Genomic DNA, 20225 nt, shown 5'->3' on the forward strand with positions numbered 1-20225 from the left:
ACCTTGTCACCCTGAAACACCTTTTGTTCATTCTGCATTTCAGGCCCTGCTTGACACTCAGAATCTCTTGCGTGCTCAAATCACAAACTTTACATTCAACCTTGGATTTTCAGGGAAATTCTATCACACAGGTAAGGCTCCTTGGAGCACACTGTTTGGCTTCTCACTTCCCTCCTGTTTCCACTTTTCTGCAGGCTGGTCTCTGAGTTCAAGGCCAGCCTGGTCTACAGAGGAAGTTCCAGAACAGCTAGGGCTACAGAGAGAAACCCTGTCTTAGAGAAAGAGAGAGAGAGAGAGAATATTAATGCTTGTAAAGTTTATGGTATTTTCTAATGCCTCTACTTACTGTTGACCTGTAATTTACATACAGAAAAGTCCATAAATAGCAAGCATGACCTTTTGTGAATTTTCACAAACCGTACACAGTGATTGAGCTCTCAAGCAGAGCAAGAGAGACATCATCATACCCCCATCTTACTCCCTTCTTGTAGTCTCTAGCCTCCTGCTTCTAACACTTCTAAACTGCTCCCTGGCTTCCAGTACCTCGTTAGATACACCTGCCTCTTACATAATGGTAAAACTCACCACATCCAGCTTCTGCTGTTGTTGTCATAATACCTTGTGTTAGTCACACAGATATGGGCATATATTATCATTCTCTCGGTTTTCTTGGTAGTGTTTCGTTGGAGCATCCCAACACTTTATTCATCCCACCGCAGTGTAGAAGGTTATTTCTAGCCTTTGGCATTTCTTAGATCATCCTGTTAAGCATTCATTCCTGTCCCTCGGAGAATGTAAGTTCTTTTCTGTTGGATCTCAGCCCAGACTGGAGTTGCTCACATGACACATATATGAAAACTTGAAGAGGAAAGGCCAACCTATTTTACAGACTAATTTTTCCAGTGTGAATTTCTAGCTGTCTGAGGACTGTGCCTCATATTTCATGTTATTTCCCTTTTAAATTTTAGCTGTGCTCTGGGAATGTAGAAATTCATATGATGGTTTCCATATATATTTCTCTTACGAAAAGAAAGGGAACCTATACACATGATTACTGGCTGCTTGAGGCCCTTTCCTGAGGTGTGCTTATTTCTAAGTTTTCTCTTTGTTACTGATTTGTAGATCCTTGTTCCATTCTGTGTGTTGATTTCTCAGTCACATGCATTATAAGTTCTTTCACAGTCTGGGTTGTCTTTTCTCTCTCTCTCTCTGCTTGTGGGCAATAAAAGTAGCTCATTTTATTGTCAATTTTATCTTTTCTAATAGCTTTTTGGGGTCTTGTGTAATATACAAAATCAGATATGTTTTTGCAGAAGATTATCAAAGTCATAGATAAATAAAACCAAGTTTCATTTACCATTCCATCCACAAAGTTTTAGGAGTAAATATTGGAATTATTCAGTTGTATTGAGGTATAACTTTAAAAAGCTAAAACATGTCCAAGAATTGGAAGACTAGATATTTAAGAATTCAGTCCTCTCTAAATTGATCTATAATTAATACAATTAATTATATTTCAGTCTCAGACACAGTCCTAACATGTTTCTTTGTGGGTATTGGTGACATGATTCTAAAATTTACATGAAAATTCAAATAGCCAAGAAGAGCCAAAGCAGGTCTAAGGAAGATGAACCAAACTGCAGTGGTTGAAGTAGCAAACGCTAGGAGTAATCACAAAGTCACTTCCAGTAAGCTGTGTGATAGAAACAAGCTAAAAACGGGGAAAGAAACACAGTTCCCAGAAACGCGCTAATCTCGTCTCTGATGGGCATGGGCTTTCCGATAATTAGTGGTGCTTACAGAACTTTACTGTGGAAAGCAGTTAGCTTGCTTGACCCAGAGCTGAGGGGGAAAAAAAATCACAAAATAAGTTCCAGACTGATCACAGATTCACAGTCTTGTGATATCCAAATATTTCTTAGCTAGGAATGAGGGCGTGCTCCCCACGGAAGGCTCTCCAGGGTGCAGAAGTTCTGGTCCTGGTTATAACAATGCTAGCCCCGCTTCATGCTGCTGCTTTTCATAGCATTGAGAAGAAACTCCATGTCCGTAGCCACCTCCCTAATACCACGTGTTAGATGCTTTGACATCTGTAAGGAGAGGGAACTCGAGTCGCAGGGAAGGAATCAGAAAGCATACTGAATGTATAATATCTTTGAAAGAAGTGGTGTTACTCGGGCTGTTACTGCAGTAAGTGCCTGAGGGAGCGTTTAATAGAAAACAGGTGTGAATTTTGTTTTCTCAAGTTTCACCCATTATCTGCTTTGCCCATCATGTCTGGGCCTGTTGTGGGGCAGAGCACCAAGGTGGCTGTGTGTGGTAGACGAGTCATTAACCTCATAACTGTCACGTAATTAAGGGGGTCCACAAGACCCCGAAATAAAGGATAACAAATGTCTATTGGGGAACACTCACAAGGAAACTGCTGCGTTCCTCTGCTCTGCGGCTGCCGGGAGCTGCAAACAGAACTCCAACCACCAGCTAAGTGAAAAGGGAAAAGGGGCGAGCGCACTTCCTGTCTGTGTGTATTGTACCTCAGACCACGCCCCAGTGGACTGGTATCCAAAAGGATCTTGGCTGAACGAATTCCCACAACACTTAACAATCACAAAACGGAAGAGAAAGGGGCTAGGGAGAAAGCATGCTCTTAGAGACCCATCTCCAATGACCTGCCTTCTGTAACTGGGCCCCTTGAGTTCTTGCCACCCTCCCAAAATAGCACCAGCAGCTGAGGACCAAGCCTTCAACACATGAGCCAACGGGACATTCATTCCATGTTCAAACCAAATGGAAGGCAGTGAGAGAAAGAACTACAGAGTGAAAACCAGGACAGTCCCAAATCAGGAAATACACAAACATCTCCTGGCAACTCAGTCTTCTTCCTTAGACCCTAGACACTAGAAATGGTGCCGTTTATCCAACCCCTTCTTTCTAAGCTCTGAAAGGGTTGTGTTTTGTTATTTGGTTTTTTCTTTCTTTCTAATGAAAGCACTTCTCACACCTCACATTGAGGGTGTTCTCTCTAAACCGACGGAAGAGCTGCACACACGGGAGGAAAGTAAAGCCAAGGTTGGCGAGACCTCCTTGTCAGTGTAGAAGAGGAAAAGCCCTGCACAGTGACAGCCAGGGCTGTCTAAGACCCGAGGCATGAGTCTTCATGGGAACAAATGTGAAACTTAAGTCTCAGCCTCTCAAATTAGATGTTATAAAACTTGATTAGAGCACATTGTCTCCCTGTGTGAAGAACTGATTCCTTCCTCAGCTGAAAACTCCATCTTTTTCACTCAGTCTTGAAAGGACAAAGAAAAATGGTGTTTCTTTCAAAGGGAAAATTTATTTCAGGAAATAGCTTGCTTTCTGTTTAAAATTTTATTTCAAATGTGTGGGTGTTCTGCCTGTGTGCATGTCTGTGCACCACATGTGTGCGTGGTACTGGTGGAGGCCATGAAAGAATGTCAGATCCCCCTGGAACTGGAGCTAAAACATGATGGTGAGCTGCCATGTGGGTGCTGGGAATAGAACCCGGGTCCTCTGGAAGAACAGCCGGTGCTCTTAACCACTAAGCCACCTCTCCAGCCCAAGACTTTTTCTTCTTTGATCGATTTTAATTTAAACATTGTCTTGAATTTTGAAGGGCCCAAAGTTAGGTAGCTAGTAAAGTGCCCAGACAGTCTTCGCTCTCAGTTAACTAGAAGATAATCTTCACCCTCAGTTAACCAGGGTGCAGTTTTCCTATGGAGCTTGTTAGTTAATTGACTGTCATTCATTAGGGAAGTTAGGCAGCAGAAAGAGTTCTATTGTCTGCAGGTCAATGGGGCTAGAACGCACAAGGAAAACACTGAACAGTAGCTTAAGTAAGAATATCTGTCCGTTCTGATTGCCTCATAGAGTTACCTGAAAATGTAGAAAGCCCTATGGTATTCAGTTAAGAAATTCTGCCATTTCGGGAGTCTGCATTTGGCCAGTGAAAAATAACTAAGGGCCCTGAATGTGGAGTTGCTTAATTAAATTAGAACTCAGGGCCTGCTGCTTGGCCTCTGTAAAGATCAGCCTCCTTATGCTAGAAAGTCGGGTTACCTGTGACCCTAGCCACAGGGCATTGTGAGAACGGAACAGCATAGCCAGCACAGTGCCATAAAACTTTGCACCATTGCCTTACCTCTGCGGCGGTCTCAGTTGGTGGCAGTGCACAACATAAAACAAAGACAGACGTACTGCAGAGTAAGTCTTGTTAGGAGACATACAGTAAAATAAGATCCTCTTGACAGTGGCTTTATTGGGCTCAAGCATCATTTTCAATAACGTAAGGGATTTGACTACTCATTTCTGTCCTCTGTTTCCTGCAGAGGAGGCCAGAGTAATCCAAACGCAGGCAGCTACATTGATTTCATTTGTCTTAACATAATCTTGAAAGTAATAAATAGATACTTCCACTCAATAAAATTGATTCTGATCTAAAATATACCCGAAGTGGGATTCAAGGGAGACAGACAAATAAAGCTATTAAGAAAAATGAAAGACATAAAATTACATTTCCTGTGAATGAAGATAAATCTGTCAGATGGTAGAAATCATTTCTCTAAATCCAGCATACACCCAATGTATAAAAGTTGTCATTGCGGTTCTACCATGGTATTCGGAGAAGGGTAACGAACATGCTGGAGCATCTCTCTAAAGAACCTTGAGATCCATTGCTCTCTCCCCCTTAAACAAACTCTGAGCAAAGCTAGTTGGAAAACGAAGCAATGCTGACAGACAGATGCAGGGAAAGAGAGATGTTGCATTGAAAAGGAAAGAGGAGCAGAAGAGGCAGCCTAGGAAACAGCTCACACACCGGGGGACTCCAGCTAACTCTGTCACAGTGTCCTGGCTGAGGAGGTAGAGCTCAGGATGAGATGATAACTGAGAGACCACAGGAGACTTCTCTCTGTTTCCACTGTGAAAGGTGAGGCAAGGGACTGCCATAGACGCCACTGTGTGCCTTAGACGCCACTGTGTGCCTTAGATGCCACTGTGTGCCTTAGACGCCACCGTGTGCCTTAGATGCCACTGTGTGCCATAGACACCACTGTGTGCCATAGACGCCACTGTGTGCCTCAGACACCACTGTGTGCCTTAGACACCACTGTGTGCTATAGACACCACTGTGTGCCATAGACACCACTGTGTGCCATAGACACCACTGTGTGCCATAGACACCACTGTGTACCATAGACACCACTGTGTGCCATAGACACCACTGTGTGCCATAGACACCACTGTGTGCCTCAGACGCCACTGTGTGCCATAGACACCACTGTGTGCCATAGACGCCACTGTGTGCCAATGCCATACACAAACCAGGAAGCTATTTTCTTGAATCTGAATATACAAGCCATGTCAAAATAATCTACATCATCTTCTGCAGTCCGACTCTTTGTAAAGTATCAGTTAGTCTGCTTTATTCATTCTCTTCTATACTACAAGATGTACAAAGACTTTGATGATTAAAGAGTCTGATGTCTTCATGAGTGATTATATTTATTATAAACATTTAAATATTAATTTTAAAGATGAAATAAAATATTTTGATATTCATATCTCATGTTTAATAACTTTTTTAAAGTTTCAGGCCTGGAGAGGTGGCTCAGTGGTGTGTACTGCTCTTTCAGAGAGCGAGAGATATTGCTACAACCTCTAGCAAGCTTTCTTGTCAGACTGTCTTTAGCTCACTGACACAGAGACTAATTAATTATGAAAGCTTAGGCTTGCCCCTGACTAGCTCTTATACCTTAAATTAATCTGCTTCTATTAATCTATTTTCAATCACGTGGTTTTTACCTTTCGTTGGTACAGCATGTCCAACTTGCTCTGAATCTGCTGTTGTCTCCAAGTTTCTTCTTCTCAGAATCCTCTCTGTCCCCAGAAGTCCTGCCTAACCTCTTCCTGCCTAGCTCTTGACCACTCAGCTCTTTATTCAACAAATCACAGAGACACATCTTCACACAGTCTAATGAACTATCTGCAACATTGACCTATGTCAGGTGTCTTACAACCAGCTGTAACACAGCTCCAGGGGCTCTGACCCCTCTTCTGGCCTCTGCTGGCACCACACATGCATACAGATACCTACACACAGAAACACACAAGCACGTAATTTAAAATGTTAAAAAAATGTTTTTAAAAAGCTTTGTCACAGCCTCTAACCATTTTTAACAGATTTTCCTTCACTAAACTTTGGGTTCCGTGACTTATGTGCATGTGAGATAATGGTATCTTCTAAATAAATTATATGATAAATGATTGATAGATTAGTACTAATATAGATGATATATGCACAGTAGATAAATACTACACAAATGATATAATAAAGATAATAGATAAATGATAGAGAGAGAGAGAGAGATAGATAGATAGATAGACAGACAGACAGACAGACAGATGGATGATAGGTAGATGAGTGATAGACAGACAGATAGGCAGATAAGATGAAAATGCACTTGTAATGAACTGAATGATCATTTTTTTTCTGCCCCTACAGGGACTGAAGAGGAAGACGAAGGGGATGACCTTCTGCTGGGGTCTGTGGATGAGTTCTGGTGGTTTCCTCACATGTGGAGTCACATGCAGCCCCACCTCTTCCACAACGAGTCCTCTTTAGTGGAGCAGATGATTCTCAACAAAAAATTTGCCTTAGTAAGTAACTCACGTTGACTGCTGCACTCAACTCGTGTTCAGTGACAAGGGAGGGAGCAAGGTGCGTGAAGTGGCCTCGAGGTTGTGCTGTTCTGGCTTTCCTTAAGCAGCTCTCACCGTAGCCATTACAACCCTGGTATTCTGACCTTTCCATGCATGGCTCTTGAGTGTGTACTGTGCACTCATCCCTGGGTTTAGTGCTTTGACAGCTTTAATTTAAGAGAGACTTCCTACAAACACAAAGCTCAATTACACGGCATTATGGTCAGCATTCCTAATACACATCTCCTATACAGGAGCTTCCTGCTGCACTGCACTGAGAGACAAAACTAAGATGTCTATAGCAGAATGAAACATTCTGTGACTTCAGGTCACATGGTATTATAAGAACACAAGCCCCCCAGTTCAGAGAATAATTGTCATCGAGTTGGGGAAGAATATGTCATGGTGGGAATGGGACTCAGTATATCAAGAAATCCAAATAAAACTAAGGTATCATGATGGATTGAAATGAGGTTGGCATAACAAACCAAATGGGAGGCCATAAAGTAGACACAAGTCAATGAAGATTCGGGAAAACAGTGAAGTGATACTGCAAACGTCAGGATGGAGCATTTGCTCATCAGAAGGAAAGCATGCTGGTTCATACTGAAGGCGCTGTGATTTGGAGGCAGAGAAACTTACAGTAAAACTTCTAAAAAGAACTATATGAAGGGAAATGCTCCCTTGGATCAGCTTCTCTGACCCAAACCCATTTTCATGGAATGGTACACCAGCTGCAGGAGCCTCGGAATTTTCACTCTCAATATTATGGTTGCTTGCTCAAACTTACACACAAGTCAGTTAAAATTAGCAGAACATATTGTTTTTCCTAAAGATATGCAAAATCTAACTCTTTGCAGGGCACACTGGGATTCAGGTTTCTCTAACTTTAATCCTGATACGGAAACAGAATCTCAAGGGTACCGTTCTCGTATACTGACGTTTTGATGAGAAAGAAAATGTAGGGCCTCTCGGAGCTGATAGAAGAGCAGGATTTTGACAATATTTGCAAACTTTCATGACACGAGCCTTGCCTTTCTCCCTGAAACTGTAAGTGGCCACAAACATGTAAAATTGAGTAAACACTGCCACACATTGCCATAGAATTGAAACATGTAAAATTGGGTAAACACTGCCACACATTGCCATAGAATTGAAAGCTCTCAGTTCCCTGGATAGAAGACTGAGGTTGCCGAACACAGCTATGTTGAGAATTAAATACTTGAAAGTAAACAGTAAGAACAGACCTGGCAGGAGTTTTAAACATTTTTTTATAATTTCATCCTATTGTAAGAATGGTTCAAAATTGAAATTTTATCATTCCTTATCTGACTCTAGATCCAGGCAAAGATTTATGAGTATCATTGCTAATTATACATTGATAATTCAAAGTATGTTTCTTAGGGCCGTAGAAAATAATTGTGAAGGATCTTAAGAAAATAAACCCAAAATTTATCTTAAAAAACAAAACTGAAAGCCAGTTTATCTTCAGTGTTTGATGGAACCGAGATAAGTGAACTTTTAATTTGGTCAAAGCATGATATATGAGAAAGACTGAACTAAGAAACTTGGAAATAAGCACAAAACACAAAATAGAATATATTATTATTATTATATTATGTTATATAATATATACGCACTGTCTATTGCATGTGTATATGAAGTGCATGAAGCGGTGATAAGGAGTAGCAGCCGATGGGCACCAACTGCTGTTTTCATCTTTATATTTAGTATCTTAAAACTGTCATCTTCAGTTTTTGCCGCAACTCCTGAATGTTCAACATTACGGGTAATGGAAATAAAGTCTTTAAATGATTTTAATTTTGTATTGATATGGCAACTGCTTTAATGTGAGGTTCACAGTTTGTAAGTACATATTAATTAATTCAACTGCCATTAAGATATTAGGCCTCCAAAGTTACGCTGTTGCTAAATCCAAAGAGGAAAGGGGCATAGGTTTAATTTTTTAGCTTACTAAGCATTGTTTCTTTTGATCTTCTTAAACAACCCTGAATTCTAAGCATATGTAGTCTCCATTTATAGGCGAGAATTGTAGAATGCACACTAAGGTTATAAAGCTCACTGGTAGAATTAAAGAAAGAAATCCAAGTCCTCTGATACTGCATAACTGTGTTCCCCAGGCTTCCTCATCCAATTCACGAGTGTCAATCTAGTCTCTGCTGCTTAGTAATCATGGGTATGTATGGCCATCTGGGCAACATAAGGGACTTGGAAAACTTGAGAGACACTCCCAGGGAACCTCTCCCCCGCAGGTGTCACCCACTTCCCAATAGGGGCAATTCTCTAAGTGATCCAAAAGACAACCTGAGACCAAGCAGCTTTCTATGTGACTGAATATTATTTATTCCACGCAAAGCTGCTTGAAATCAGTGCAAGCTACACTGTAGGGAATACCATCCAGATGCAATCATCATATGCTTCACCTGTGTGAACGCTGCATCTCCAATGGGTGATACCCTGTTCTTCGCTTTCAGCTTGAAAGAGCTTAACACGAACGCGAATGTTTCCCGATACGATAGATGGGGGAAGTTGCAAAAAGGCAGTGGGCTGCCTTGGAAGCCAAAGGGTATTGAGCCAAGAATGGAGATGCGGAAAGGCAATGTTTAAATGAGTGACTGAGTTAAAAGATATTTAAAATGCCCTTCCCACTAAGAATCTGAGCCTGTGATCCAATACGTCAGACTCTACTCTTGCCATCAGCTAGACACAGCTGTTTTCATTTCATTTTCAAGTCTGTCTGAACTGTAAGGTTTCTGCATGGTGTGGACTCTGCTCTCTCACAAAAGCACTAATGTTCCCTTCAGTGGTTTCATATAGAAGATCAGACAGATCCTTTAAGCAGACTTAGATTTGGTAGCTGCAGCCATCAAAGTAAATATAGCCTTACAGACGAATCAGGGGGAAAATTTTTAATGAGCAAATGTAGACTTAACTCAAATTTTTAAAAGATTAAAAAGAAATTTTACTTTGAAATTATCAACCTTCCATTCAGGATTAATTATAATGTTAATGATTGGCCTATCATGCAGTTTGAAATGCCTATTTTTCAGCCTTAAAAACCTCAAAGATATCACTAGAAAACTAAAATAGCATTATATTTGAGCCTCAGAAAAGGTCATCACTAATACATTGTCTCACTTCAAAGACTGAACCTGAATTTTAGCAAGTGGTTTAATAGTTTAATTTTTAATAATGATGTAATTAGTAGAGACTTTTGTCCTATACCTGCCACACTCTATTATACAGTACTCACATTCTGGGGGTGTTATTTGGGGGGGTTGTTCGTTTTTGTTGTTGTTGTGAAATTTGTGATAGTGTCTCATTGTGTATGAGCTGGTTTTTAAACTCACTCTGTAGGCAAGATTGGTCTTGCATTCTCAGAGATTCACCTGCCTCTGCCTCTTGGGTTCTGGGGTTAAAGGCGTGTGTCACCATACCCAACGGATGGTATTAACATTGTTATAGACAATCTTTTTAGAATTAGTAGCAGTGAAACAATGTTCCTGGGGACTGGAAATCTTCCTGTAGGCTGTACTCTTGCCTGCATTATGTCATTCTTTGGAATAACAGCCCTTTTCCAGGCCAGCAAAACACATCCATTCACCTTAGCTGGACTGTCTATTGTCATGACATATGTTTTAGATTAGTGAACATATCACTTTTCCAATATGGAAATAAAGATTATAATATCAAAATATAATTTTAAATATATTAAAAATTTGCCAGCTTGAAAAATACAGGATCATCTTTCAATTCATTTGCTTGCGGCTAGAGAAGGGAGAAGAATCTATCGTTTTTCTTTCAGTAAGGCTCTTAGCTAAAATGGCACTTCATGTTTTCATCTTATATTAATATTTAATGCAAAGTATAATCTCAGTAGTCTTGGTAAAAGTCGAGAATTCCAGTCAGGATGCAGAATCTAATCTGAACTGATAGGCCACACTCTGGAGTAATCTAAGCAGCATGGTTCATGAAGGTCACTCGTCATAAATCAGCACAGACTAGCTGAAGCATGTAATTTACTTCATAAAATGGGTGTAAGCATAGAGATAGAAAACCAAGGGACAAGTGAAAGGGCTCATGTTCAGCCTCAGAGTACTGGGATCGCATGCCAGTTCTTACAATATGAAATATGACAAGAATATTCTTGTCACCTCATACCTTTCCCCAAGACAAAACCTTGCCACTATTCAGCTCCTCAAGGGTCCTGGCCTAGAAAATGTCCCCATCATCCAACTCTGATTTTATAGCTAGCTGCAGTTCTGAGTAGTCAAAAGAATGTTATGCATGGTGGCAAATATGTTGAGAACAGTGAATATGTCACTTGACTATAATGAGTCAATCTTAGAACTTAAATACAACTGGAATTGGTATATTCATAATGGAAATCATAGAAGGGAGCAAGAATTGGTGTTTTTCTAGCAATTTGAGTAAGTATAGAAACAGAGTGATGTTTGCATGTAGGCGTTCAATAAATCATTGTTAAAATACAATTAGATACTTCTTCAAGATCCTAAGTGTCTATTAACCATGATCTCAAAATGTATGTTTTTGTCATCAGGAGACATGTGACGCCAAAAGGATAGATTGTTACTCAAGTACTAAGAGGAAGAGGCATGCCACACTGTTCAGGGGCCTGTGGGGACACAAAGAGCGGTTAGGACGTGGAGGAGGGCATTCTCTGTGATTTTTATGGGTGAGACAAAGCTAAGCAAGCCAGTGGGCTCTGAGGCATAGGCATTGGCTTCTTGGACTTTGGCCAGGATGCTTTGCTCATCACCGGAGTTGTAAATACTGGAGATGTGGATGCTCAACTCCTGGAATAGTGTGTCACATCTGAAGTGTACTCCCGTGAATGAGTTCATTACCTCTGGAAGGAACTGGCTAGCAGTCTGTAACAGTCCCTTTAGGGTCAGCAAGGCCAAGAGACAATAAAGCATCACAAACAGAGAAAGTAAATAGACATGATTAAGGCAATTGCATATGCTTCTCATTAGGCTTGGGCCATTCAATGAGGTTAAAAACCCCTCCTTATACCAAGTGCAATATCTGTGACATTTCTAACTTTTTGTTCTCATCCTAAATGTAGCATCATGGTCCACCGATGTGGTCTCCCTGCATTAGAAAGCAGAAAAGATTGTTTTTTTCTTGAGTGTTTTATTCCTCGTAATAGAGCCAAATATCACATTGAGCTTTGATGAACCATTATGCCCCACCCATGTCTAACAAATCTGGGACAGGGAGCTTTGACAACACTTTATATGACGATTTTGATATTTGATACTTCATATAAATTATCTCTTCATCAATTTTTGTATCTTTCTCATCATAAGTGTCCTACAAAATGCTTCTCTTTGGTAAAGTAGAAGTGGGAGATACGCCCACCATTTCACTCTGTCATTAGCTAAAGCATTTTAAATGCTCCCTCTCCAGTTTGGGCGACCCAGGAAAATTAATCTCTTGACTGATCAAAATCATTTTCAATTTCTTGTTTCTGGGAAGTAAACGTTCTGCTTTAACGACTTCCTTGGCGTGAGTTGTATACCTCTTGCTTGTATACTTAGTGGGTTTTGTCTTCTCATCTGTTCGCTTGCGATTTTAAAACTCTTGTTAAGAGAAGAGGTCCATGGTGAGCAGTTATTGTGTAACTGGAGTGCGGATTGACTCCATAAACATGTTCTCTCCCCTTCATAGCCATCTTCTGTATGACAAGTCTGGTTTGGGAAGACGCACAGCTAAGACATAGATCTGGCACATGAACCTGAAGTGTTCCGACTGTTCACCACTGTTACCCAAATGTTTCCTCCCATTTTTTTTTTCCAGATATAATCTTGGGAGGAAATGAGCTTGTTTTGAGTGCCTAATCCTTTCATTCTGCTCCAGCGGTCTATTCCCAGCAACTGTTCACAACTATTTGCCCATCCGAAAATACCCTGACTTCTACTTTCCTAAATTGAAAAATTCACCAACTTGTTTTCAGAATTATGTATTGTACGTATTTTGAACTTGGAAGATGACATTGTCATTTTCGCCTCCAGACTTCTCGCATCTCCATAGCGATGACAAAATCATAGAACATTAGTGTGGGAGTGTTGAGGACAGACAGGCAGGGAAGGATTGGGGGTGAACAGACAAATTGGATTACTGTTGAGAGAATCAAGACGAAGTAGAAGCCAAGCTGACTCAGTCAATGGAAACGGGACTGTAAAAATAGATCTGAGGGAACTGTTTCGGGTGCAGAAACAATCCAGCCTTTATTGGACAGACAAATAGGTAAATTAAAACAACAGGGCAAAACATACATTGTGATGTTGGGCCAAGTAGGGCCAAGCCACCTACTTTCCTCTATGCATATACTTCTTTGCATTTTTGAAAACTGCTGGTTTTCCTTTAAAGCTCCATAGTACGCCTATGTGAGAAGACTCAGCTCCCTCATCTACAATGGCAGAAAACTTCTTATTTGAAAATAATCATCCTGCTGTTATTAAATGACATTTATCTTATCGGGTGAAAACACCACCTTAATTTACTTTTATTTACTGCTATTGCTTTTTTTGTTTAGGGCTTTGTTTTTAATTCTTTGACATTTTTATACATTTGTGTAGTGAATTTCAGCTGGTTTTACTCCCCTTACTTTTCTCATGCCGTCCTTCATTCCAAGAACTCCCTCATTCTGGACTACCTCTCTCTCTCTCTCTCTCTCTCTCTCTCTCTCTCTCTCTCTCTCTCTCTCTCTCTCTCTTCCTCTCTCCCCTCTCCCCCTGTCTGTGTGTGTGTGTGTTGTTGTTGTTGTTGAATTTAATTTGTGTTGCCTGCATTAACATAGGTGTCAGTTTATTTTACTGGTACCTGGACAGCTTACCAGTGACTAAGCCACTGAAGCAAATGACTTCCCTCCCCCAACGACCGTTAGCTGCCAATAGACCCCCAAGGTGGGTAGAGCCTCATGAATACCTTTCCCATCCATGATGAAATGTTGGTGGGCACAATCCTGTCCCGGCCTTATATGGACAACCACAGCTGAAGTGAGTTTATTCATGCAGTGTCTAGAATGACTCTGTCATGTCTAGAAGGCACCTTTTTGTGTCACACCTCCTCCTCTTCCATCTCTCACATTTCCCCATCCCATAATGCTACCTAAACCTGGGGGGACTGTGTCCATTTTGAATTGGACACTCCACCCTCATTTACTCTTGATGTTTTGATCAGTTATGATTGAGCATTAACAGCCCCTCCCAGCTATGCAGAGCACTTCCAATGAAGGACAAGATCAGCACTAATTTAGGGAGATCAGCAGAAAGGGATTTAACTGTATGTCCATTTATCAAAACAATAGTAATAGGTTCTCCTCTAAAGGTTATAATCTCTTGATCAGGTTCACAGACATAGACACAGGTTGCTCTCCTTGGAGAGAGCCCCAAACCTAACCAGAAAGCATTTGGTTACCTCCTTCTTAATCGTGCTGATTATTGTACTGGTGAACACAACTTTCTGAATCAATTGGTGATATACTATACATGGTTCACAGCTGGGGAAGACTAATATCCTTTAACTGATGAATGACTAAAAAGGATGTGGTAAAAATACCCAATGAAATTTCATTCCGTTGTAAAGAAAATGTAAATATACAGGAAAATGGAAAAGAAATTATACTAGGTGATGTAACCCAGGGCCACAAAGACAAAACCATATGTTCTCTTTTTACCTGGCTCCTAACTATGAATTCTCCAGCAGTGCATTGGATTTGGGGTGCCTCTAGAGGCCAGGAAGATAAGAAAGGACCTTGGAGAGGGAAATAAAAAGGCCTCAAGTGGGAGGGATTAGCAGAACACTTACAGGACATGAAAGGAGGCAAAGGTGAGGCTATGGACAGAAAGGTAAAGTAGGGCGGGGAGGTGATGCAGAGTAAGGTTAAGAAGGGAGAGGTAACCAAAACTAAAGATGTACGAAAAAATGGAAGCCTATTTCTTTAAACTTTGGAAAGTGATTTTGATTGCCTCCAGGGCTGAAGAGTTACTTTGTAACTTCCTCTTCAGATTACACTCTTTCAGTCTATGGGAAGCTTTCATACATCTCTCCGTTCCTTTCCCCCTTTTCCTGCGGCACAAATGCTAGACTTCCTTGCCAGCGTGCATACCATTGACAAACTCGTTTTGTAAAAGCAAGATATAAATTTAGTGCATGTTTCATTTGAATAGTCCCCCTCTGCCCACAGTCATGCGGACATGAGGCAAACTCAAAGCCTTTATGAATCTGTCTATAAATTCTCCCTGCTGGGCTGAGCAGGATGTGGAGAGGGACGAGTTCGGCTTCCAGATCCGCAAATGCTGCTCCTAAATTCTGTCTTTTTGTTCTTGTGTCTTCCTAGACCGGAGAGCACATGATAGCTGAGATGTGGCTAGAAATGGGGCAGAGCCAGAAGGGACGGCAGGAAGACAAATGTCATTGATTCTTTCTGTGGAAGCATCTGTTCACCCCACATAGGGCAGTAATGACAGAACGGAAGAAACAGAAACAGTCTCACCCACATCTGGATGAGTGAACCGGGAGTGTTTGGGGTGACTTACAGGATCACGAGTGGCTCAGAAGCAGCTGCCTCACTGTAAAGCCCACCCCAGCAGGATGACAGCTGGGGTGTCTCCAGTGCATCCCTGGAGCTCCCTGCAGGACTTACAGTTCAGCCCATGGAAGAGTCTCCTCTCTCCGGAATTGTCACTGCTTATATCACTTCCAGAAGGGGACTTTGTGAGGCTGTAAACTTTGGTAGTTTCCTGGGCCTTGTAAGTTTACTTCCTTAGGAATGTTTCAAATCAGAGGGAATGGCTGTGCAATAAGTAGGGGCCAATTCTGCAACTCAGCTCACCTTCGGTATTCTTTAAAGTGCGGGGTGTGTGTGTGTGTGTGTGTGTGTGTGTGTGTGTGTGTGTGTGTGTGTGTGTATGTGTGTGTGTGTGTGTGTGTATGCGTGCGTGTGTGTGTATGTGTGTGTGTATGCGTGCGTGTGTGTGTGTGTGTGTATGTGTATGTGTGTGTGTGTGTGTGAGTGTGTGTGTGTGTGTGTGTGTGTGTGTGTGTGTGTGTGTGTGTGTTGCATGTGCCCTTCTGGCAGCGTATGTGTGGGGGCCTGAGAATGGCGTCATCAGGAATCTTCTTGGAGCCCTCCCCACCTTACTCTCTGAGGTAGGATCTCCCATGCCCAGTCTTTTGCCAGCGGTGACTGTTCTGGCAACCTTGGCCCAGCCACCCCACCACAGCCTTCTGAGAGTGGAAGGTACAACCACTATGCATTTACATGGGTTTTGGGCTGCAAACTCTGTATGTCACACTTGAAGCACGTGACTTACCCACGGAGCCATCTCCCCAGCCACAGCTTCAGCTTTTCCGTGTCTCATGGCCACCATTCCTGTCACTCGGTGATGTCGCTTCTGTTTCCCCCTGTATCATTTCTGTCCCTTTTCACCCGTTTTCTTCTCCAACTGCCTCTAAATTTTATTTTTGGATCATTGTAGTAACTTATCTAATTTCCCAAACCCCCATTCTTTTCATTTAATTTATGCTCAGACTGGGGAATAATGATTTTTTTCTAAAAAAAAATGCTTTATTCTCTTTTCTATAAATGTAGCAGAAATATACATTTCAGTCTTGATTCGTAAGGAAATGAAGAAAGGGAAATTGCTGGGTTCCAACTGTGAATCATATGTTATACTTATTTCATGAATCCCCACAGCCGCCTATATGGCTGATTATTCCTGCATTACAAAGATCGGAGAATTTGCATAATTTTACTAAGATCGCACAGCTGGTGGAAGCTGGAGAAGAGGATTTCATCCTGATCTGTCAAGCTTAAGAGCCCACGTGAGTGCCACAGTTTGTCTAGAAGCAAGCCCCAGCGCCTCTGACACTAGTGACCGTGATGTTTTCAGAGCAAATTGAGCGCATCCCAGTATGGCTTTTTATGATGCTTTTCTCTTGCATAGATGTTTATATGGCATGTCATCTCTGGTGTCCATGAAGGACCGCCAACATCACTGCCTCGGTAACTACCATAAACGCCAGACAGTGTGCAATAACCACGGCAGACCAATGTCTTCACTAACTTTATTTTCCAAATATCGAACTGCAATTAAAATTAGTGTTGTGCAGATTTAAACATCCCCAGCTAGTCAACCGTGTGTGTTTTCTGAGAGATCAAGTGTCCTTGAAAGTAGTCTGGGGATCTGCAACTACCATTGAACTGTCTTCAGCTTTACTGTGTCTTAAAAACTCAATCAAATTCCTTGCTTCACACTCAAAGAGAGCTAGTGTAACCCAAGCCCTACAACACACTCACTATATCCCCAGCCAACTATCTTTCCAGCTGTTTAAATATAAAAGTAAAGCTTCCCCCAATCGCATTTCTTTTATATTTCTGAAAGCCCCCGTCTTGTGTTTCACTTGAGTAAATCTAAGCAATTTAAAACAAGCCTCAACCTGGCATATCCCGAGTAAAAATGCTCGCACGAGTCTTCTGAGTGTTCTTAGAAAAGCAAATCCTCTCGTGGCATGCGTCCTTACGAGCCACGCAGCACAGGTGTGCCACTTCCAGCGTGCTGAAAGGAGCTCCGAGAGACGGGAAAGTTTGCTCCTTTAAGTGAAAACGTACTAAGAAGCTACTTGGTTATTAGGGATAATGGAGCAGCTCAGCCACCTGACCCTAGTAACTTTCAGAGATTGCAAATGACTGAGTCTGAACCATAGTACACACACATTGCAGCGCCTAAAAAAGTACTTGGACTGAAGTTGTAGCTTAGCTTTTGCGGCTGGCACTTGCTTATGCATTTGTCTTATTAAATGCCATTCAAGCTCATCAAATAGCAAAGCTACTCAGTTGTCCTGGGACTGGAAGGGACATGTGTGCTGTTGAGAAAGTTATGGCTAAGGGCATGGCTACAATCCTATCGTGTTTACCAGAGCTGATCCTCGAGTCACTTGGAAACATAGCATCGGTTATCTCTGCCAAAATACATTTGTGGTTGATATCTTCATTTGTTCAACTTTCTATGAAGCAGATCATAGTGCTAACTTAAACCTGTATTAAATAGTGTTGATCATGATCGTGTCCTTTAAGCATGCGTGCACTTACATAAGAATTCTGAGTGGGTGGGGCACAGAAGCAACACTGGAAGGATTCCTTTAACTCGTATAGTTTTTAATTTTTAAACTGAAATATAGCTACATCATTTCTCCCTCCTCTCCCGCCGACCACTTTCATGTGTCATGTATGGTGGAGACATCCTCTTTGCCAGCAGCCTGCTTCTCAGTGCTGGCCAACAACCTCTGCTGCTTCTCCTCCTTAGCTCTGGCCTGTGGTTGCGGGGAAGCTTAAACAGCTGCTTTCTGCTCCGGTCAGGTTCCTGAGTAAGCTGGCTAATTTCAGGAAGCTCTGGCCAACACTACAGGCAATGCAGGTAGCAGCCCTTTATCACCGCAGTTGGTTGTGACTGGTGAGCTCGCTCTTGGACTGGATGGCCTATCCAGTTCCAAAGTTCTTAGTCCTTTTCTTAAGCACTGCCTCTCCATCCTGGGCTTCTTTAGGACAGCAGGGGCTGGGTCACCCTCTTGCCTCTGAGCATCTTGCTTGGCTAGAGAAGAAGGAATAGTTACTGCCATTGCCCCTAACCTTGGTAAGATGAGAGCTTGGGGTACGGTATGGGTAAACAGTCCACCCACAGCACTGGGCAGTAAAACACATGGACTCGAGGCCCAGGACTCTGCCCTGGCTGTCTCCTCATACCCAGCTGTGTAATCTTAGGGTCCCTGTGGCACTGAGAATCTCATTCTTTTGTATTTGCATTCTGGGAATAGGAGCACTTTCTAATCATTGAGTTAATTAAAGACGGTACAGTGTTTCTCAGAGGTGTTACTTCAGGACGGTAGGGTCACACTTCTGTTTTATGAGCTACTCTAATGCCATCCTATCTCACAAGATCTCATTATTAATGCCGTTAACACCTTTATCCAAGGATTTTCGTTAATTTCACAACTGTAGCACGTTTTTGTTCTCCGGGCTGTGAGACAAAGAACATTTACTTATGCAGGTTTCTGGGTCTGTGTGAGTATTACCAGTTGGGGAATAAGCCTTGAATCCCAGTTTTTATTAAGATTTCACTATATCAGCATGATGGATGGACTCACTGTCCTTGTGACAGAACTCACTCTCCAGCTCTCCCCTCCTGCGCGGAGGTCAACCCTATTACCCGCCTCAGTGCCCCATTCTCTGATTACATGGTTGGTCCTTCTGATGAAAGGTTCCATCCTAAGCACAAACTCAAATGTGAGCTCAGGTTTGGCATGTCGTGAACAACGAAGTCCCTAGTTGGGACTTTGGAAAATTGCGAGTACAAGGACTTAGGAATCGCCTCCCAGGAGCCTAGAATGAGGAAGAGCAAGCAAATTATTTAGACACTGGCTGCCAGCAGACTCTAAAATCCTTAAGGCAAATTCATTCAAAACAGCATTGTCATCCCAATGGAGTTTTGACATAATAGCCAGAGTAGACATTTGTCCTACAAATTGAAGAGCATATATAAGAAAACCAGAGGTGGGGAGGGGGGGGCAAACCTACAAATTGCTGACCAGCTGCTTATAAATGCATCATAACTCCTGTAAAATGTGAATGGGAAAGTTTGCTTATATAAGATTAAGCCATCAATTAAAAATAATGCATTTATATCCAGCATGTGAACATAAAAATTATTTATAAAACCACAAAGATAAAGTAAAATCAATATAATATTTCATTTAATGTAGCTTTTAAAAACAGGTTGATCTTGAACTTACAGTCTTCCTTCTGAATCTTCAAAGTGTTCCAATGGTGGGCCTGCATTATGGAAATGGTGTTTTTAATCTGAAACTTAGTGATTGTTTGTACAACTCATTTATTTCACATTTGGTTGTGAAAAAAATAAGGGTCCTTGGCTAATCATCTTCTAAGAATTTTAATTTTAAAACATATCAAAAATATCATCATTAATTATAGAAAGGATTCCAGTATTTAACAGCCCTGGAACATTGACCAAACCCTAACTCTCCAACTGGACCCTGAATTCCCTAGTTTATGCTGTGATTTGTTCAGATTTCTTTGAACAGTCTTCATGTACATTGGTCCACTCTGACCACATCACTGCCATTCTACCCTTATCCTCAGTCATCCCAGCTGCTATGGTCTCCTCCCTCTGCTACCACAGGCCCTATAGCTACTCAGGACCTGCGATGTGTGTTTGGGCTATCAGTTTTACCTTAGGAAAACAACTGTCTCAAACATTGATTCTAATCTTATTTTCCAAATATGTTCCTGTCTTCTAGACAGTGTACTCTGTGAAACAGTGTCTCCAACAGCCAGAGTTCTAAAGGAAGCCATTTAAAAAGTCAAAGAAAAGGAGCCCATTTTTTTCCTAGAAACAGCACTGTAATGCCAAGTGTAAATAGGAGACTTTATCTAACATTCA

The 20225-nt window shown here is 41.7% G+C and overlaps 1 protein-coding gene across 4 annotated transcripts in view; it reads left to right on the plus strand.

The window, feature by feature from the left end:
• LOC142854945 (bifunctional heparan sulfate N-deacetylase/N-sulfotransferase 3) overlaps positions 1-20225 on the plus strand; it is a 127494-nt gene that overhangs the window by 35704 nt on the left and 71565 nt on the right. For all 4 annotated transcript variants that reach the window (XR_012911387.1, XR_012911388.1, XM_075981453.1 and 1 more), the window contains exons 3-4: positions 44-131; positions 6521-6675. Coding sequence is in view for 2 of the 4 variants with exons in the window: in XM_075981453.1 (XP_075837568.1) it covers positions 44-131; positions 6521-6675 (243 nt within the window). In the remaining 2 variants the exon portion in view is untranslated. The remainder of the gene's footprint in view (positions 1-43; positions 132-6520; positions 6676-20225) is intronic.

Source organism: Microtus pennsylvanicus, chromosome 7, assembly GCF_037038515.1.
Source record: "Microtus pennsylvanicus isolate mMicPen1 chromosome 7, mMicPen1.hap1, whole genome shotgun sequence".
Taxonomy (NCBI): Eukaryota; Metazoa; Chordata; class Mammalia; order Rodentia; family Cricetidae; genus Microtus; species Microtus pennsylvanicus.